General features: G+C 47.0%; 1 protein-coding gene across 2 annotated transcripts in view; it reads left to right on the top strand.

The window, feature by feature from the left end:
- The window catches only part of SLC39A8 (solute carrier family 39 member 8), a 93,514-nt gene that overhangs the window by 59,271 nt on the left and 12,592 nt on the right, over nt 1-21,651 (top strand). The window contains exons 8-9 of one of the 2 annotated variants that reach the window (XM_064148404.1): nt 8,273-8,381; nt 16,401-16,629. In XM_064148404.1, the coding sequence (XP_064004474.1) occupies nt 8,273-8,381; nt 16,401-16,459 (168 nt within the window). In that variant the 3' untranslated portion in view covers nt 16,460-16,629. The remainder of the gene's footprint in view (nt 1-8,272; nt 8,382-16,400; nt 16,630-21,651) is intronic. The other variant, XM_064148406.1, reaches the window with a different exon arrangement.

Below are 21,651 nucleotides of genomic sequence, written 5' to 3'. Positions count from 1 at the left end.
TGCCCAGGGAGGTGGTGGAGGCACCGTCCCTGGAGGTGTTGAAGAAAAGCCTGGATGTGGCACTTAGTGCCATGGTCTGGTTGACTGGCTAGGGCTGGGTGCTAGGTTGGACTGGCTGATCTTGGAGGTCTCTTCCAACCTGGTTGATTCTAGGACAGGATATCTTGGGGAAAGCTTGTGCGGTGTTTGCAGTGAAAGACACTGACTAATATATTTATAAATATAGAAGATATTTTGGGTTTCTTCTATTAAATCTATGAAGTGAATGTAGCAATAAGATAACTTATGCACTTCTGCAGCAGTCTTCCTTTAGAAGCAGATCCCAGACCTCTCTGAAATACAGACTGTAGCTTTTCTTGTGACTGGCATAACTGCCTTCTGTTGTCCTTGGAAATTAAGGCTCTTGTCTTAGAGCCTTAGAAAAGGCAATTCACTGAAATGGAGAGGAGAAGGAAGGGAAGGAAAAGTAAGAAAAGATGGTTTATGGTTGGGTTTTTTTTTTTTGTCTGGAAGGAGTTGGGAGGGTTGGAATATCAATGCCAATGAATCAGGCAACTCTGTGTACCACCAGTGGTGTGTGTGTAACTAAGCTCATTTGTTTCCCCCATCTTCATATGGCTCTGAAGTAATAGTGAGTGTTTTCTGTGTCCCATCCTATCATATTATTTCCTTTTCTCAGGGTAAGGTAGTTTATTTTTTCTCTGTAGGTAGGAACTTCTGATAGCAGCAGCAGCACAACTGCTGTCAGTGAAACTATGTCCTATTTCCAGAGAAACCCAGAAGCAGAATAATGGAATCTGCCTATGCTTTGAGTAGAAGTCTGTTCTCCAGATAGACCTCAGTGGCGTTGAACAGTGTGGTTCTTCCCCCTCCCACCCCCCACTTGTTCACTACAAGCTTTTAGAAGTGTGCATGCAAAATTGCACTGTGTTTTGAACTGGGAAAGTGGGTGAATGGGGGAGGGAAAGGGTCTGGAATGTCAGTATTAGACAGGAAGGCTGGGGAGGGGATAGAAGAAATAGAGAAAGGATGTCACAGTCTCTGTGTAGGCGGTGAGACCTTGTTCCCCACCAACTTTAGCAGCAGCTAGCAATCTCGAATCTGTTCAGGAGAAGCACAAGAGTCACCTGCTGTGAGCTGCTTTTCCGACGAGCAGCTCTAGTTAGTGTCAAATACCTCCTGGCAGTCCTTGAAACTTCTGAGTTTTCCTGTTAGTGAAGTTAAATGTAGTAGGAACATGTCCTTAAATATGTTGTCCCTGTGCTGAAATTCATCACTGAAACAAGGCAACTGAAATGAGGAAGATTCCCCCAAACTATCATCTTAGAATCATAGAATCAACCAGGTTGGAAGGGACCTCCAAGGTCATCCAGTCCAACCTAGTACCCAGCCCTGGCCAGTCAACCAGACCATGGCACTAAGTGCCTCATCCAGGCTTTGCTTCAACACCTCCAGGGATGGCAACTCCACCACCTCCCTGGGCAGCCCATTCCAATGCCAGTCACTCTCTCTTCCTTCAAAGGTGAGTGGCAGCTCAAATGGAATGTGGTTTATGAATCTCCTTGTACACATGCCAATTACTCTCTCTCTGGCAAGAACTTCGTCCTAACTTCATTTAAAAAGAAAAAAAAAAGCCACTTGTGCTGTGTTAGGAACTTTTCCCCCAGCCCCCAGCTTTTTACCAGAAATTTACCAGACTAGGTCAGACCCCTTGGAAGCAAGATGAAGCTATATTTCCAGCAAAGCAAAATACACAAGCATATACACACAATTTATTTACAAGCATATACAAATTAGAAATAATACAGAAAGCCAAACTCTCTCCCAGACAAAAGCAAACTGCCCAGAAGGGGCTCAAGCTCCACTCTCCCCCACTGGCTTTTCCAGACAAACAAATCAACCAGCAAAGCTCACATTGTTTTCTGTTAGTGAAGATAAGTGGAGAGCTACCAGCCACGGTAAATAATGTCTGTTTAAAATAATGAATGGGAACTCTCCTGCTGCAAAATCCAAGTAAAGGAACAGGATTAAAATGAGTTCAGGAAACAGTGCTAGAAAACAGAGTGGTGGAACAGGTGAAAAAAGAGAATATTTTGAAAACATGTAGATCTTTTTATATATATATATATATATCTTTAGAGACAGAAGAGAAGATTGGTTTAAATGCAGAGAGATGAAACATAACAAATACACAAGAATTCTATCTGTAAAGGATTAAAACAAACTCCTCTACACTAGCCATTGGAATGGGCTGCCCAGGGAGGTGGTGGAGTCAGTGTCCCTGGAGGTGCTCAAGCCAAGCCTGGCTGAGGCACTCGGTGCATGGTCTAGTTGACTGGGTAGGGCTGGGTGCTAGGTTGGGCTGGCTGAGTTTGGAGGTCATGAATCGCATCACACAAAAAAAATACAAGAGGAAACTTTACAATTGTGATCTGTTTATGACAGTATACAGTCTAACACTGCACTGCTAACACAAGGCATCTTCCTAAATTTGTTACAGAATGTCTGTTTCTTAGAAAAACAACAGTGTTAGGTGTGTGATAATTCGCCCTAAGGAAATAAGTAACACAAAAGCATTTAAAAGTCCTCTGAATTTGCATGACAACCTTTGAAAAGAAGGCCAAAGAGAAGGTAGAATATAAGCTGAAGGGTTACACTGGCATTCATATGAAAATCTTCCCCTCAGGTAAATCCCAGACTTTTGTGAGTAACTTAACTGCAGTCCCAGGCAATCAGCAACAGAACAAGGGGTCACAGTCTCAAGTTGTGCTGGGGGAGGTGTAGGCTGGATGTTAGGAGGAAGTTGTTGCCAGAGAGAGTGATTGGCATTGGAATGGGCTGCCCAGGGAGGTGGTGGAGTTGCCATCCCTGGAGGTGTTCAAAAAAAGTGTGGATGAGGCACTTAGTGCCATGGTCTAGTTGATTGCTTAGGGCTGGGTGCTAGGTTGGCCTGGATGATCTTGGAGGTCTCTTCCAACCTGGTTGATTCTGTGATGATATTAGAGCAGAACAAAGAGGAAGCAAATCCAGCTTCCCAGACCAGAGTGGGACAAATGGTTTACTTCTTAGCAAACCAATGAATGATACAGACTTCATCATTGTTTCCTTTTTACAACCAAGGATCTAATTCCTCTCATTAAAATAATCCTGTTAGCCTCAAACCAGCACACACTGCCTCACTATTCATGTACAGTAGTAAAATTAAAGATAAGCAGGCTGCACAACTATGAATTGAATACCCAGAGTGTAAGATGGAGAGAATTACTATTAAGGCTCCAGTTAGCTGCTTTCATATATGCACCAGCTAGTGCTTGACAGAGCCTTTGGTAAGCAAAGCATGCTTGCATTGTGCCTTCTGGGAACCTGATGTTGTGTTTTCACAGCATACAAATAATAAATGTAACATCAGGGTAAATGGAAGAAAGAGAGATTGCAGCTTCACTAGGACTAATCTAGCCATAAAAGCTTGGTGGGAGGAACAAAACATGAGCAATTTGGTAATGGGATACATAGTTACATAATTTTATATGATAAAAATCAAGTGCACATCCTGAAGGCAGGCTGTAGCCAGGTGGGGGTTGGTCTCTTCTCCCAGCCAACCAGCAGCAGAACAAGGGGACACAATTTCAAGTTGTGCCAGGGGAGGTTCAGGCTGGATGTTAGGAGGAAGTTCTTCCAGAAAGAGTGATTGGCATTGGAATGGGCTGCCCAGGGAGGTGGTGGAGTCACTGTCCCTGGAGGTGTTCAGGAAAAGCCTGGATGAAGCACTTAGTGCCATGGTCTAGTTGACTGGCTAGGGCTGGGTGCTAGGTTGGACTGGATGATCTTGGAGGTCTCTTCCAACCTGGTTGATTCTATGATCTGCACTGCACAATGTAAAGAACCTTTTCTCAAAGCATGCTCAAATGAGTGTGAATTGCATCACCATTTACTTGAAACCACTTTGACACAAGTAGTGTAGCAACCTTTTGTGCCCAAACAGTGAGATCCCACTATAAAGAGGGCAGGATCTGTTTATCTTTCCTAACTCCCTATCAAGGATTTGGCTAGCCTCTGGGTACAGCAGGTCTGATTTGTGGGTGTAGAGTTAAACTGGTAGATTTCTTCAATATCTCCCTTCTACAATAAGCCTCACTAATCTGGTGGCTGTCCCGTGTCTAATGGCTTAATTTGGTCAGTCAATGTGTGTATGTACCTTCAGCTGTGATCATTAAATACTCCAAACCCCAATAAAACTCTTAAGAGCAGCTGAAAGGGGAAAAAATGACAGTGTTGTCATAAAGAACAAATACCTGGAGTTGTCTTCCACTCTCGATGTGAAAGCAATAAAGCTGCTGCACAAAGCAGCAGCCAGCAGAAGCATTGAGTGATCTGTGCTAGGGGGAGGTGTCCCTGCCTGTGGCAGGGGCTTGGAACTGGATAATCTTTGAGGTCTCTTCCAACCTAAACTATCCTGTCTCACTCTCTCAGGCAGACAGTCAGCAAAGCTTACTTGTTATCTGTTAGTGGAGAGACTAGAGCAAAGGACAAATGACCAGATTCAGTGCTTAGGAAAGAAGGCACAGGCAGCACAAGTGTTTACATTTCAGCTTTTTACCCCTCTCAGCAAACCAGTGAATGGTATAGACTTCATTATTTTGCTTGTACAGCCAATGGTTTAATTTCTCTCATTAAAATATTCCAATTAACCTCAAACCAATGCACTGAGAGATGTATACAAATATCTGAGGGGTGGATGTGGCCAATATCTTTTCAGTGGTCCACAGCAATAAGACAAGGAGCAACAGTTACACACTTGAATGTAGGAGGTTTCACCTCAACATGAGGAGAAACTGCTTGGAGAGGCTGTGGAGTCTCCTCTGGAGACTTTCAAAACCCACCTAGATTCATTCCTGTGTGAACTACCCTAGGTCATGCTGCTTTGGCAGGGGAATTGGACCTGATGGTCTTTGAAGGTCCATTCCACCCTCTAATGTTCTGTGATTGTTGGGAGCTGTGGTAGTCTTTGCATTGTTTTCCAGGTCAGTGTGGAGCTCTCTGCAAAGCAATGCCTCCACAGTGCTTTTTTTTCCCCCTCTTGCTGCTTTAGCAAGGGCAGGAGGAGATCTTAAACTGAAGGTGTCTTCAGAATGCCTCTCCTGGTGCTGATAGCTAAAGCCTTGTGTTGCTTTTTACTTTCCAAGGGATTTAAAAGAGCATCTGAATGCTTGCATTTGTTACCAGGGCTTGTACAGTTCTTCCTTTCTCTCTTTTTTCCTTCTTTTGTGTTTTTAGCTTTGCTGCACTCTTCAAATGTTGTTTCACTTTTACAAAATTGGACTGAAGCATTACACACATCACAAAACTATGACTGAATTAAAACAAGATTTGGAATTCCTTTTCTTTTTTTAATATCCATATTTCTAGTTCTAGAACATAATGAGCAAGCTCTGTTAATGAGATCTTAGAATCACAGAATCAACCAGGTTGGAAGAGACCTCCAAGATCATCCAGTCCAACCTATCCTCCAACCCTAGCCAGTCAACCAGACCATGGCACTAAGTGCCTCATCCAGGCTTTTTTTAAACACCTCCAGGGATGGTGACTCCACCACCTCCCTGGGCAGCCCATTCCAATGCCAATCACTCTCTCTGCCAACAACTTCCTCCTGACATCCAGCCTAGACCTACCCCGGCACAACTTGAGACTGTGTCCCCTTGTTCTGTTGCTGGTTGCCTGGCAGAAGAGACCAACCCCCTCCTGGCTACAGCCTCCCTTCAGATAGGTAGCTTTTTTTCCCCTACCTTTAGTTGGGGGTTGGCAAGCTGTGAGGGGAGATGCTAATCATAGCCCAATAACGTGGTTGCTCTGAAAAGTAGGCAGGAACATCAGAATTATGGTAAAAGGTATAAAACATCCATTACAGATGGTTCTTCCCCCCAGATCCATTGGCTGAGTGATACCCTGATGTATGCTTTATGAGTACATAAATCTTGTTACACCTGTAGGCCAAATATTAAGTCAGTGTTGACCATTTGTAGCAGCATTGGTGGGATTAATTTATATCTATTTCCTTTCCATTAAGCTTGCCTTTTGGGGTCATTCTCTTGCATTTTGAAGGTACTGTTAATAGATACACTCTCTCTGTATCTGCACACACAATTTACCTTCTTGTGTTATTCTTTCTTACTTGACTTTCTGATCTGAAGAGCAGCAAACCCTTCTCAAGTCTTTCGCAGCTACCCATAGTGCAAATCATTTGCAAATGGCAGCTACAGAAAAGAACAAGGGGGTTTTGGATACTGGATAGGCAGAGGTGGTTATGCAAGGGGGTTTTGGATACTGGATATGCAGAGGTGGTTATGCAAGGGGGTTTTGCATACTGGATATGCAGAGGTGGTTATCCAAGGGGGCTTTGGATACTGGATATGCAGAGGTGGTTATCCAAGGGGGCCTTGGATACTGGATATGAAGAGGTGGTTATGCAAGGGGGTTTTGGATACTGGATATGCAGAGGTGGTTATGCAAGGGGGTTTTGCATACTGGATATGCAGAGGTGGTTATGCAAGGGGGTTTTGGATACTGGATATGCAGAGGTGGTTATCCAAGGGGGCTTTGGATACTGGATATGCAGAGGTGATTATGCAAGGGGATTTTTGGATACTGGATATGCAGAGGTGGTTATGCAAGGGGGTTTTGGATACTGGATAGGCAGAGGTGGTTATGAAAGGGGGTTTTGGATACTGGATATGCAGAGGTGCTTATGCAAGGGGTTTTGGATACTGGATATGCAGAGGTGGTTATCCAAGGGGGCCTTGGATACTGGATATGAAGAGGTGGTTATGCAAGGGGGTTTGGATACTGGATATGCAGAGGTGGTTATGCAAGGGGGTTTGGATACTGGATATGCAGAGGTGGTTATGCAAGGGGGTTTTTGGATACTGGATATGCAGAGGTGGTTATGCAAGGGGGTTTTGGATACTGGATATGCAGAGGTGGTTATGCAAGGGGGTTTTGCATACTGGATATGCAGAGGTGGTTATGTAAGGAGGTTTTGGATACTGGATATGCAGAGGTGGTTATGTAAGGAGGTTTTGGATACTGGATATGCAGAGGTGGTTATGCAAGGGGATTTTGCATACTGGATATGCAGAGGTGGTTATGTAAGGAGGTTTTGGATACTGGATATGCAGAGGTGGTTATGCAAGGGGGTTTGGATACTGGATATGCAGAGGTGGTTATGCAAGTGGGTTTTGGATACTGGATATGCAGAGGTGGTTATCCAAGGGGGCTTTGGATACTGGATATGCAGAGGTGGTTATGCAAGTGGGTTTTGGATACTGGATATGCAGAGGTGGTTATGCAAGGGGGCTTTGGATACTGGATATGCAGAGGTGCTTATCCAAGGAGGAAAGAACTGAGTTTGTATTATTTGATTGGGTTTGAGGGGGGTTGTTTGGTTGGGTTTTTTTTTATGTATTTTTCATAGACAGCAATGTATTTTCAACTTTATCCTTCATCTTTTTCTTACTTCAGTATAAAAGCTTTGTTGATATTTTAGCAACAGTTGCAGCTTCAGCAGAATCTCTCATTCAACTACTTAAAGTCACGCATTGCCAAGTGTTTCTTCCAAGTGACTCATCCAAGCTCCTGGAGAACTTCTGCTTAATTCAAACTGGAAAGAAAAATGGGCCTGATTTCAGAACATGAACTCAGGCTAGCATCTTGTTGCCTCGTGGCTTCAGTCTTGAAGCTTGTCAGGGCCTTTGCTCTAGGCTTACTGGGAGACTTAATTTATCACGACTCAGTGCTGGTCAGAAGTTAGCTGGGCTGGTCAGGGGCCCTCTAATTGGCTGCCCCACATAATCTGATTAGCTCTCCCCATGTTTAGTGTATATGGAATGGTACATGTAATGAATATGTGTTAGCCACACTCATCTGCAGATGGTGCCTGGGCAAGCAGGGGAGTTTGTGTTTTGCATTCTAGGCAGGCATTGGAAAAGAGGTGTCACAGAAGGAGCTCTCCAGCACAACACAAACGTGACAAGAAGCTGAAGCTGTGCTGTGATGCCAGCTAGGAAGCTGGCTATTAACAAGAATGCTATTGATCAAAGCCAGTTTGCCCAAACTGAAAAATGGATGCTGAGCAGATAAATGACCTGGGTGGACACTAAGCCTAGCAAAGAATGCCTCAGCTAAAAATGTTGACTGTAAGTGATATTTTCGTGTCCAGTGTCAGGAGTGACAAGTGCAGTGTCACCTGCTGAGCTGAGCCTTCTCCTTTGCTTTACAGGCTCACAGGATGTCAGCAGTTGGAAGGGACCAAAGAGATCATCGAGTCCAACTCCTCTGCCAGAGCAGGACCATACAATCTAGCTCAGGTCACAGAGGAGCACATCCAGGTAGGCCTTGAAAGTCTGCAGAAAAAGAAACTCCACAGCCTCTCTGGGCAGCCTGTTCCAGTGCTCTGTGACCCTTACAGTCAAGGAGTTCCCCCTTGTGTTGAGCTGGAACCTCCTGTGCTGCAGCTTCCATCCATTGCTCCTTGTCCTATAGCAAGGAGCAAGTGAGCAGAGCCTGATCCCCCCCTCCTGATCCCCAGCCCTGAGATAGTTATAGACATTTATTAGATCCCCTTCTCAGTCTTCTCCAGACTAAGCAGCCCCAGGTACCTCAGCCTCTCCTCATCAGGCAGTGCTTCAGACCCCTCATCATCCTCATAGCTCTCTGCTGGATTGTCTCCAGCAGATCCTGTCCCTCCTATACTGGGAAGCCCAAAATTGAAGGCAGTACTCAAGATGAGGTCTAACCAGGGAAGAGTAGAGGTGGAGGAGAACCTTGCTTGATCTTCTGGACACACTCTGCTCAATACACCCCAGGACCCCACTGGCCCTCGTGCTGTGCCATGAATGTTCTCCACCAGCACGCCCAGGTCCCTCTCCACAGGGCTGCTCTCCAGCAGTCACCTCCCAACATGTACTGGTGTAGTTTATTGTTCCTCCCTAGGTGCAGGACTTTGCACTTGTCCTTGTTGAACCTCATTTGGTTTCTCTGTGCCCGGCTCTGTCTGTCCAAGTCTCACTGGGTGGCCTCGCAGCCTTCAGCTGCATCAGACAAGTCTCCCAGATTGGTGTCATCATAGAATTACAGAATCATAGAATGGTTTAGGTTGGAAGGGACCTCAAAGCTCATCTAGTTCCAACCCCTTGCCATAGGCAGGGACACCTCCCACTAGAACAGGTCACTCAAGGCCTCATCCTTGAACACCTCCAGGGAGGGAGCATCCACAACCTCCCTGGGCAACCTGTGCCAGTGTCGCACCACTCTCACTCTAAAGAACCCTTTCCTGACATCTAGTTCGAATCTCCCCTCTGCTGGTTCAAATCCATTCCTCCTCATCCTGTCATTACAAGACCTTGTCAATAGTCCCCCCCCCAGCCCTCCTGTAGCCCCCTTCAGGTACTGGAAGGCCACTCCAAGGTCTACTCAAAGCCTTCTCTTCTCTATAATGAAAGTGTTTTCTGGACATTAAGAGGGGAAGGACTTCTTGCATTATCCATCCTGGGTTTTGTTGACACTGCTGGGTCACTACACTCACTAATGTATTAGTGCTTTAAATGAAACAGGCTTCAAACTTCCCTCTCATCCCCCTGCCCAAACTTCTGCCTGGATCTTGCCTGTGTCCAAAGTCACCTGATACAATCATTAAAGCAGCCTTCAGCGGTACAGTCTTCTCTGATCAGAAGGCATCCTGGCCTGGATCAGGAACAGTGTGGCCAGTAGGACAAAAGAGGTTCTTCTTCCCCTGTACTCAGCACTGGTCAGGCCACACCTTGAGTGCTGTGTCCAGTTCTGGGCCCCTCAATGCGAGAGAGGTGTTGAGGTGCTGGAAGGTGTCCAGAGAAGGGCATTGAAGCTGGTGAGGGGCCTGGAACACAAACCCTATGAAGAGAGGCTGAGGGAGCTGGGGGTGTGCAGCCTGGAGAAGAGGAAGCTCAGGGTGTGCCTCATTGCTGTCTACAACTACCTGAAGGGAGGCTGTAGCCAGGTGGGGATTGGTCTCTTCTCCCAGGCAACCAGCAACAGAACAAGGGGACACAGTCTCAAGTTGTGCTGGGGGAGGTCTAGGCTGGATGTTAGGAAGAAGTTCCTGGCAGAGAGAGTGATTGGCATTGGAATGGGCTGCCCAGGGACGTGGTGGAGTTGCTGTCCCCAGAGGCATTGAAGAAGAGCCTGGATGAGGCACTTAGTGCCATGGTCTAGTTGACTGGGTAGGGCTGGGTGATAGTTTGGACTGGCTGATCTTGGAGGTCTCTTCCAACCTGGTTGATTCTGTGATTGATTCTATGATGAGGCAAAGCCTCTGCCACTTTTACTACGATGCAGCTGTGTCAGTGTAGGGGAGAGAAAGCAAAGGGTGTCTCTGGCAACATGATGAATTATAAAACAGTTTGCTAGTACAGCTCCTGATGTCGATACTCATTTTGCAGTGAGCACAATGAGAAGCCATTTCATCTAAGGGAGGGTACTAACTGAAACCCTGCTCTGCTTAGCTTATGGATATCTAGGAAAAAAACAAACCCAAGCTGAAAAAACCCAAAACGTTTATGTTGGACCTCTAGAGATGATTGTATCCCTGAATACCTTATGAAATTTCAGTTTGAAAATGCTGAACAGTGTAGTTTAATGTAAGTTGTTTGGGTTTTTTTTAATCTGCCCAGAGATTAATGGAATGCTGAGGTTTTAGAACATGTTAATCACTGGCAAGAATGGTGTCAAAATAAATGGCTTTTAAGCCTCATTTATTGAAATATCTTAAAGCTACTAAAGAGGGCTCTCACCTTTTATTTACATCTGCTGCTGCAAAATACTTTTTATTTGCTAGATTCCCCTTGCAGAAAAAAGTTAGGCTCATAGAATGATCCAGGCTGGAAGGGGCCTCCAAAGGTCCTCTAGTCCAGCCTCCTCTACCCCCACTCAGCAGGGGCATCCTCAACTAGATCAGGCTGCCCTGTTGAGCCTCCCCTTGAATATTTCCAGGGAAGGGGCCTCAGTCACCTGTTCCAGTGTTCCACCACCCTCATAGGAAAGAACATGTTCCTGGCATCCAATATAATTTTGCTCTTCTCTAGTTTGAAGCCATTGCCCCTCACCATGTCACTGCAGGCCTTTCTAAACAGTCTCTCTCCATCCTTCTTTTAGGTCTCCTTCAGGTCTTGTAAGATTGCTACTAGGTCTCTCCTTTTCTCCAGCTGAACAACCCCAGCTCCCTCAGCCTGTAGTCATGGTGGAGGTGCTCCAATCCCTTGGTCATTTTTGTGGCCCTTCTCTGGACCTGTGCCATCAGGTCCATGTCCTTCTTATATTGAGGGCTCCAGACCCAGATGCAGTGCTCCAGGTGAAGTCTCACCAGAGCAGAGCAAAGTGGGAGAATCACCTCTCTGGATCTGCTGGCAACACATCTCCAGGAGGCTTGCCCTGGTTATGGGTAGCATGCATTCAGCCATTTTGTTATGCAGCTGGCTTTTAACCCCTTGGCTCAAGCTCCCTGCTGGTCTGTCCTCAGCATCTGGCATATGCTGTGGTGCTCTGAAGCCTTAGCCTTACGAATCCATGCTTCCTACTTCAGCAGCTTTTTAGAACTCTCTTAGAAACCTGTAATTGCTGAAGAAGGCCTGAGAAGCCTGGGAGGTTGTAGCCAGGTGGAGGTTGGTCTCTTCTTCCAGGCAACCAGCAACAGAAGAAGGGGACACAGTCTCAAGCTGTGCTAGGGGAGGTCCAGGCTGGATGTTAGGAGGAAGTTGTTGCCAGAGAGAGTGATTGGCATTGGAATGGGCTGCCCAGGGAGGTGGTGGAGTCACCATCCCTGGAGGTGTTGAAGAAAAGCCTGGATGAGGCACTTAGTGCCATGGTCTATTGACTGGCTAGGGCTGGTTGATACTTTGGACTGGATGGTCTCTTCCAACCTGGTTGATTCTATAATTCTGTGATTCTAAGACTGGACTTCCAAATGGGTGTAGGCCATGTAACAGTCTCAGCTATGAGCTTGCAGATATTGCATCCTTAATTCCTTAGAAATGGGTATTTGGACCTTCCTACAGTACACTCACAGTCTGAAGCTTGAGAGTGTCAGCCCAAGTTGCTGCTGTGTGGACAAGCCCCCAGAGAACAGCCATGTTCATGTAAGCCTTGCTTAGACCTCTGACAAGTACCTGAGAGAAACCTTCTTGTTCCCTGTGAGAGCACTGATTATGAGGATGGTACTAATTACAAGTAATGAGGCTGGTAAGGGGGCTGGAGGGAAAGTCTGATGAGGAGAGGCTGAGGGAGCTGGGGCTGTTCAGCCTGGGGAAGAGGAGACCATATCACACTCTACAACTACCTGAAGGGAAGCTGTAGTCAAGTAGGAGTTGGGCTTTTCTCCTAGGCAACTTGCAACAGGACAAGAGGGCATGGTCTGAAGCTGCACCAGGGGAGGGTTAGGTTGGATGTTAGGAAGCACTTCCTCATGGAAAGGATAATTAGGCACTGGAATGGACTGCCCAGGGAGGTGGCAGAGTTACCATCCATGGAGGTCTTTAAGATAAGATAGGGTGCAGCACTTGGTGGCATGGTTTACCTGATGCCATGGTGTTAAGTTATAGGCTGGACTTGATGATTTCAGAGGTCTTTTCCAGCCTCAACGATTCTATGATCTCCCAGGGTGTTACATGCATGCACCTGTGGCAGCCACACTGACTGTGACACACCACACCCCCACACTCCTCCTCCACCCCCATTAGAAATGCAGTTGAGAACTCAAACATAATTGTAGGCAGATGGGAGTTGGTCTCTTCTCCCAGGCAACCAGCAACAGAACAAGGGGACACAGTCTCAAGTTGTGCCAGGGCAGGTTCAGTCTCGATGTTAGGAGGAAGCTCTTCGGAGAGAGTGAGTTGCCATTGGAATGGGCTGTCCAAGGAGGTGGTGGAGTTGCCATCCCTGGAGGTGTTGAAGAAAAGCCTGGATGAGGCACTTAGTGCCATGGTCTAGTTGACTGGCTAGGGCTGGCTTCTAGGTTGGCCTGGATGATCTCGGAGATCTCTTCCAACCTGGTTGAATCTATGGTTCTGCTATGCCTTGCTGCCCAGGTCTCAGCTTGTGCTTTGTCAGCAGAAGCATCCTTCTCTTCCCTACTTTCTCCAAAAATGAGAGTAAATTTAGCAATGTAGTCTTAGCAGGCAGTCACCACATTTGCAATTGGCATCATTATTTAGTGGCCTGCATAATTTAGAAGCTTAGTTTCATGCACTGAGGGTCGAAAGCCTTCTCTTGACCATTATTTTTCCACGCTTTGCGTCTCATGATGCTGTGGAGTCGTTTGTGTGCAGTGCTGGTTATGGAGCTGAGCTGTAATCCAGCCCCTCTGCTGCACTGAGCCGCAGTGATTCACAAGGCACCCGTATCTACAAGGAACACCAAATAGATTTAAAGTGGCAGTTCCAATCTGTGGCAGCAGTGGGGGATGTTGCAGTCTGGTTGCTGGAGAATTTACTGTAGTCTCTGTCACTGCAATCAGCTGAGTACATCAGCTGATAAGAGATATTTGGCTTCATCCTGAGGAGACGGTGAACTGTCACATAATGAAGATAAAGTAAGGGAATTATGCCATCACTGCTCTTATGCTCCATGTCTGTGCCCTATTATGTCTTCCCTTCACTACTGCATATATCTTGTTGTGCTGCAGTTCATGGAGTGGGTTTCTGAGAGCTTGAAATACTGCTTGCAGGGCTGCTTGTGTGGCTCACTGCTTGGTCAGGCTGGATTCTCTTATTAAGTGAGGCAGAACTGTATAGTCTTGAGGCAGGACTGTATATTCTTAAGGTTTGCATGGAACCCTGAAGGAAGAGGAAAACAGGCTGCTAGGAAAACATGAGGGTAAAAAAGCATGGGCCTGGATGTGCCCAGGTGTCACAATTCTAGTGGTGTCTGTAGAAGGTAGCAGCTGTGTCTCCTAACATTTTTTGTTCCAGTGACTTTCTTCAGTAATGACCTTTTTGTTATGATGTGAAGTGGAATGCCTGGAGAGGGGAGTATCTGGGGCCAGGCCTCCCTCTTAAGACAGGGGTGTTTTAATTTCCTGAAGAAGAAGAGGCAGACACATCTGTTGTGGATGAGAGAAGGGCTGGACGTCATGGTGCGAGCAGCAATGGTTAACTTGCCTTCACCTCTCATCCTTGGCTGTTTTCAAGGCAGGTGTCAGCTCTTTGGTCAGTGGCAAGCAAAAGCACGTCCAGGTTTAGTCTGCCACATGGGTTTGCTCTGGTGGTGGGGTTTGGGCCATGGCAGAGAAGAGGACCACTGACTTCTTCCTTTGCCTGTCCTTGCTGATGCATTTGTGCTGAAGCTGGCCTGTTGAATAACAAAGTGCCTGGAGCTGGGCTGGTGGCACTGCTCGAGCATGTCTGCCCTTGTAGAGCAAGTTGCACAGTCAGGGCCTCTGGGTGCAGCAGTGGAAGGCTTTTGTGCTCTGTGCAGTGGCATGGGCAGGGTTCACCTGAAGCTGAGCGCACAAAATCTGGCAGCTGCCTTTGCCTCTGGAAAGCCTGGTCTGGTTTGTCCCAGTATTCCTACACAAAGGGGTACCTCCAACCCAGAGACTGGAATGGGGAGCTGTTTTCCCCTCGGCTTTTAAGACTGGGCTCTTCAAACTCTTGAATTTCAGCTCCTTTCAGCTTTTTAACACCCCCCTCCACCCACCACTTTTTGTGTTTGATGGTTACTGATGCCTCTGGATCTAAATCTAGCATCTCCTTGCTCTTGCAAATGGCCCCTGGGGGCTGTTTCAGTGGCTCTGCATCACTTAGCTTGAACACTGACATACTGTGTGAGATGTAAATCTGTGCTGGTCCATCTCGTACAGCCTTTCAGAGGCTGCAGCTCATTCCCTCAGTACCAGAGGCACTGAAGCCACTGCTGTAAAGCTGAGTGCTTGTGTGCGGCTGGGCTGTCAGCAAGGAACGGACGTGGGCGAGTGGCTGAGGGAGCACGAACGAGTGATTGAGCAGAGGTACAAGTAACAAAAGCTGTGGGTGGACAGAGAAGGCTTGAAATTGGCTCACCCACAACGTTAATATGTTCTTTACCATGCTGTATACAAGTGAGAAGAAGGTGGAGGGATCTTTACTCCCCCAGCTGTTAGAGTTCAATGTGGCTTTGTCTCGGGCACGTTTTTGTTTCTACGCTCTCTTTAGGAACGGGGAAAATGTTCTCTGGCTGCTGCTGCTCTTAGAAGTGTGCTTGAGCTCCTGGACGCAAAGCTGCAGCTCCTGTGGTGAGCGTGGGGAACCTTGCTTCGCTTAAAGCTCCTTGGAGAGCTGCTAGATAAGGAGAGCTTGGCTGTGTGAGGCTGAGCAAACAACTGGCTCTGGGATTTCCTCATGTCCTAAACCCCAAAGTCTTCAGTAAACAGGTTAGGTCAGTGAAGCAAAACAGACATGTGGAAGTTACTTTGATCTCTTCAAGTTGGTGATATCTGTGACCTGTTCATGGGCAGGAGGGAAACCCCCGAGAAGGTTTCCCACCACTGCACTGGTTTCTGTCTGGGCTGTGTTATGGTTTGGGTGTAGCTGACTGGCAGAAATGTAAGGAATATTAAAAGGAGCTCTGTCTCTGTGCGGCTGCATCAGGTTCTCTGGCGTGCCACGGGGAAAGCCTGTCCTCTCTGGCTTTCTGAGCGGCAATCAAGCAGGAGTACAGAGTATGTGGGTGGGATATTGGCTTCCTTCCTCAAGGCATGGAGCAAGCTAAGTGGGAGGGAATGAAAGGAGGAGGAGGTGCATGCTGGGCTGAGCTGTTCCTATAGATGCAGTAAGTGTTTGAGCAAGGTAGAGCAGGAGTCAAACAAACACCATTGTGTGGCCTCCTTTGAGCTGGGAGAGTTCCATGCTTTCCTGCAGTGCATCGCTTGCTTTAGCCTTATCTAAGCTCATTAGCTTTGATTTTCATTTATGCTAATTTGGTATCCTGAGGAAAAGAGTGCAGCATCTCAAATGCCTTTTGTCAACTGCCCATAAAAAAAAGGTATCTTGAGGCTTGCTTTGTAACCCTGGAGGTCTTAACCAAACTAGCTTCCTCCCATTGGCAAAGCAGTTCCTCTTCACCCTATTGTTAGTGCCACAGAATATGGATGCATTCCTGCATCTGTAATTCAGTCCCTGTGCCTCACCAGGATCCCATTTTCTTCTAAGGTTTTGCTGGAGGGCTGCATAACTTAGCTTGGAGAAGCAGAGCTTACTGTGACTACACAAAATTTGGTTGAACCTTGACTGGACTTGGACAGTGGCCAGATAGGCTATGCAGGTCATGTTTCTGCTTTCTCTTTAGTAGTGCCCTAAACACTTTAAATGATGAGCTTTCTACAGTCTTGGCTGTTCTTCCAGGTTATCTGGTACAAGCCAAACACCTTGCCCTCGACGGTGAATTAGAGAGTGAAATGTGAACGTGGACCCTGTGAAATGAAGACTCCCTGGGTAATAGTGACCACCAAGCCTGGATAACTGACCGACAGTAGTGTGGTTGTGGACCTGACAGTCAAATTTCACCTCTGAAGCAGTGGCTGATCTGTGCTGCAAATGAGGAGCTGTGCTTTTCTCACCAGTTCAACATCAGGTATTTGTCACTGTCTTTTAGTCATCATTCAGTTAACCCTGGTCCTAAGTGGGGCTGACAACAGCTCAGTCAGTGCTCTGGGTGACTTGGAAATAGAGACTTTGAGGGAATATAGAATCATAGAATCAACCAGGTTGGAAGAGACCTCCAAGATCATCCAGTCCAACCTAGCCCTATCCAGTCAACTAGACCATGGCACTAAGTGCTGCGACGAAGGGACGGGGAGGCAGCTTGATGCAAGCTAAGTTCCGACTTTATTAGGCAACATACAGGACTTATATACTTTGTCAGAAGGTATCAGAAGGCTTAACATTTTTACATATTGAATAGTCATTTTATCACATGCAAAACCGCCTCTTCTTCCAATCTAAATTCTTGTCTGCCACATCTGCTTCCTGTGGAGCAACAGTTAGCATATTCATCAGATAAGAAGGACAGCCTTGGCCTATTCATCAGGTAGCAAAGGACCTGTCTCCTTGCTTCTTCTGACATGCAAATTCTCATTCTTTCCTCTTGCACAATGTTCAGGTCCACTCTGACTCAGATAGTTTGGCCAAGGGCTGGTGTTGCAGCTGGTCCACTGATTGACCACTGTTACATTAATCCCACACTAAGTGCCTCATCCAGTCTTTTCTTGAAGACCTGCAGGGACGGTGCCTCCACCACCTCCCTGGGCAGCCCATTCCAATGCCAATCACTCTCTCTGTGAAGAACTTTCTCCTAACATCCAGCCTATACCTACCCCGTCACAACTTGAGACTATGTCCCCTTGTTCTGTTGCTGGTTGCCTGGCAGAAGAGGCCAACCCCCACCTGGCTACAGGCTCCCTTCAGGTAGTTGTAAACAGCAATGAGGTCACCCCTGAGCCTCCTCTTCTCCAGGCTAAACAACCTAGTGCAAGGGGTATTTAATAGCCAGCTCCCATGCTGGGGTTAAGCTGTCTTGTTTCTCGTGGGAGGAGTCAGCCTGCTTTGGATCCAGAAACCCATTCCCATACCTTGGTTTATAAAGGAATACAACACCTGCTGCCCTTACGAGGCAGAATGGCTTGCATTGCCAGCACTGGCTTGTGGAAGTGTTGCTGTTCCAGAATAGCTGGTGCTTGGGTGGGGTAGGGCTGGCAGCAGCAGAAGGATAGCTTCCCCTAAGACTGTTTTGGGAACCCAACCCTTCCTGGAGAGGGCACGTTTTGTTCAAGTTGTGACCTCAGCTCAATTCTGCAAACAGTGGATGCTTCTGCTCTGGAATGCTTCCTGTGTGCAGTTTTGTTTATTTTGTGTGTGTTTGCAAGGCATTAGACACAAATCTGACACCCAGGGCATAAATAAACGGGAACTACTTATATATGGCAAAATAAATAGGAACTATATCCAGACCAACACTCAGAATACAAGGTGCTGCTAGTAAGACTTGTGCAAACCACCCCAAAACCCACTGAGGTAAGGCTTTTACTGCATGATGGCAAAGCGAATCCAGTGTTTGTGCTCACTCAGAGCATCACAGAATACATCTGGCTGGAAGAGGCATCAAAGCTCATGCAGTCCAGCCCTCAACCCAGTACCGATGGGCTGACACTAAACCATGTCCCTAAGTCCCAGCTCCACATGCTGCTTGAACAGCCCCAGGGACAGTGACTGCAGCAATGCTGTAAGCAGACCATCCCAATGTCTGATAACACTTTCAGTGAAGAAATACCTCCTAGCACCCAGCCTGAACCTTTCCTGGAGCTGCTTGAAACCATTTCCTCTGGTCTTGTCACTTGTCATCAAGGAGAAGAGTCTGGTCTCCTCCTTGCTCCAACCTCCCTTCTCCAGGAAGTACTAGCAGAAGGTATCCAGCAGAGAAATGATCCTGCCTAAGGAGCTTTATAATCTATCTGTCCTCTTGGACTCCTTTTACAGCATGTTTACAACTCATAAACTTCTGTTTTAGGTGGGCAGGAACAAATAAACACTCATGTGACAGTGCTGAAGTGGCAGTGAAACAATCCGAGCGGAGCGATGTTGCTGCCTCTCTCTTGCCCATTATTCTGCTGTTCACAGGTGTCTAATGCCCAGGGAGAGAAATAGTTCAGCCCTTCTTACCACAGCAGGTGGATTGTTAATGTGATTTTTAGCCTTGCCTTAAGCTAAGTCAGGTATGGTGGAAATGCAACTTAAGCTCATTAGATGGATCAAGGAGAGCAGGATCCCCTGTAGCGTGAGGCAGAAGCTGCTTACCTGTTCTGGTCCCATCACTTTTTGGTCAGTCTTGCTTAGCAGAGCACTCACAGCACCCTTGGGCCTGACACACTGAGTGAGATTGAAACTATGGCAGAGGAAGGCTGTGGAAGCTGTGCCAGGTAGAATATGCACTGCAGTTTGGGGATTTCCTGGAGTACTTGTGTGCCATTTCTGTATTAATATCACTCCAAACATTTTAGTGTGTTAGGTCTGGGGGAAAAAATGGTTTTAATGATGCTCATATTAATCAAGAGGCTTGCTTGGTTTCAGATGGATCTAATTGATTAGTAGAGATGGCATCAGGAACCTCATTTGTTGTATCTTGTGGTTACAGATTGACTGAAACCACCCTAGAATAGACTAATGTATTGTCTGTGATGGGGCTTTTGAAGACATACTTTAACCAAAGCTTCCCCCTCACACTAATGGTTCTCTTTACCCCATGCCTAATCCCTTCCTATTGTCCTTCCCCAGAGGAGTATGTGTGTCTTATGCTGCCTTTGTGTGCTGGGAACCCAAAGCTGTGACCTGGGAGAAGAGAGCTGATGCAGGCTCCGATTTGCCCCTGGGCAGCTGCTGGTATTTGCTTGCCTGGTTAACAGCAGGTGAAGCTGTTAGGCTGAGCTGCAGCTGGCGTTCACAGCGTGACCAGTGGTACTTCCATGGCTCTTGAGCTCCTGATTTTTCTTGTTTCTTGTTTTTTCTTTTCCTGTTTGGGTGCCCTGCTATACAGAGCACTGTTGTGGGACTGTTCTGTGATACAGGGAAATACGAAGGACTCGGAACAGTGGAACAGGCTGCCCAGGGAGGTGGCTGAATCATCGTTGCTGGAGGTGTTTACAAACTCATAGAAGTGATGCTGAGAGACACTGTTTAGCTCCAGGCTTGGCCAAGTTAGATAATGCTTCGACTCAACTATCTTAAAGGTCTTCCCCAAACAAAACGATTCGACGATTCTGTGACACCCTGCAGCATCCTCCTATGTGTAAAGTGACTCTGACACAAAGCTGCTGCGTGTTGTGTGCCCAGCTTCCAGGTGTTCACTTCTAGAAGTGGCATTTGCAAGATCATTTGGGTACCTGCATCCCCTGGGTGCCTAGAGTTGGAGCAAAAAGGGTATTGAACCCTACCTGCATGGTAATCTGAGAGGGGTGGTTCATTGCAGTGATGCTGTTTGATCTGCTGCAGCCTCAAGGTCCCAGATGCATCTTCTCTGAGTATGTTTGAAGTCTAAGCTGTGCAGTGGGGCCTTGTACACCCTGTAGGTGGCTCCTCCTCTCCCCACTGAGGCACATGGGTGTGTGAGTAAACAGCAGCTCCGTGTGCCAAACCAGGCTGTGCAGGTCGAGCTGGGTCTTGTAACTTCAAAGATAACAACTGACTTTAGTGATTCTGCTTCGTGGTCTAGGTTTAAGAAGGGAAAGGAAAGTTTCAAAGGTGTTTGGTGGTGGTTGTTGTGGTTTTCTTTTCCTTTATCTAGTAATATTTTTGTAGGAAGGACCTCTGAGAGCAGCACTTAATCTGGCAGAGCAAGGTATTCCAAGTCAGAGAGAGGTGAGTTAAATCTCTGCTAGAAGAAGTCCTTTAGATAGTTGTTATTCCTTTGAGTCTCGCCTTGAAATATCCTGGATCCAAGCTTGCTTGTGGAAGAGCTGCTGTAACCCCCCAACAGGCTTCATAGGTTAATGCCTGGGCTGGAATGTTCTGGCCTGTCTTCTGCCAGGAGTGAAACCACAGGTTCAGAACGAGACATCTTAGCATTACAATCACTGAACTTGAACATGGGCTGATTAAAAACACTGCTTTTTGCACATGGGTTTGGTTTTGTGGGGGGCTGGTTTGTGTGGGTTTGTGTTTTTTTCTTTCCTCAGGCTAGATGCATTGTCTGTGCAAGGCAGCACTAAACTTTCCATGCTGGCAGAAGTTCCACACCTAGTATTACTTGTTTTTTTTCAGAGAACAAACACATCTTGGCTGTCCCCTATGAGCACCTATCTTATGGCACTTGCATCTGCAAACAATTGCAGCCACTACCTGTATTTTTCACTTTTAAATGCCATTTTGAGCAGGCTCCTTGAGTTCTTCATTCATAGAATCAACCACTCTGGAAGAGACCTCCAAGCTCATCCAGTCCAACCAGACCGATGCTATCCAATCAACCAGACCATGGCACTAAGTGCCTCATCCAGGCTTTTCTTCAACACTTCCAGGGACGTCAATTCCACCACCTCCCTGGGCAGCCATTCCAATGCCAATCACTCTCTCTGCCAGGAACTTCTTCCTAACATCCAGCCTAGACCTCCCCCAGCACAACTGGAGACTGTGTCCCCTTGTTCTGTTGCTGGTTGTCTGGGAGAAGAGACCAACCCCGCTTGGCTACAACCTCGCTTCAGGTAGTTGTAGACAGCAATGAGGTCCCCCCTGAGCCTCCTCTTCTCCAGGCTAAACACCCCCAGCTCCTTCAGCCTCTCCTCACAGGGTTTGTGTTCCAGGCCCCTCACCAGCTTTGTCACCCTTCTCTGGACACATTCCAGCACCTCAACATCTCTCTTGAATTGAGGAGCCCAGAACTGGACACAGGACTCAGGGTGTGGCCTGAGCAGTGCTGAGTACAGGGGCAGAATAACCTGCCTTGTTGGAGTCTTGCATGTACAGGGTGTTTCCAGAGGAGAACTGAGACCTATGTACTTCATTCCTGCATTTTCTCTTCTGTCAGAATACATCCATCCAGGCTTTTGAAGTGTCTGGCAGCAGTGTTGTTCAGGACCATTGCATTAGTACTAGGACTGTGGCATAAGCT

This window comes from Pogoniulus pusillus, chromosome 9 (assembly GCF_015220805.1).
Source record: "Pogoniulus pusillus isolate bPogPus1 chromosome 9, bPogPus1.pri, whole genome shotgun sequence".
Classification (NCBI taxonomy): domain Eukaryota; kingdom Metazoa; phylum Chordata; class Aves; order Piciformes; family Lybiidae; genus Pogoniulus; species Pogoniulus pusillus.
This window is presented reverse-complemented; position numbering and strand designations above follow the sequence as displayed.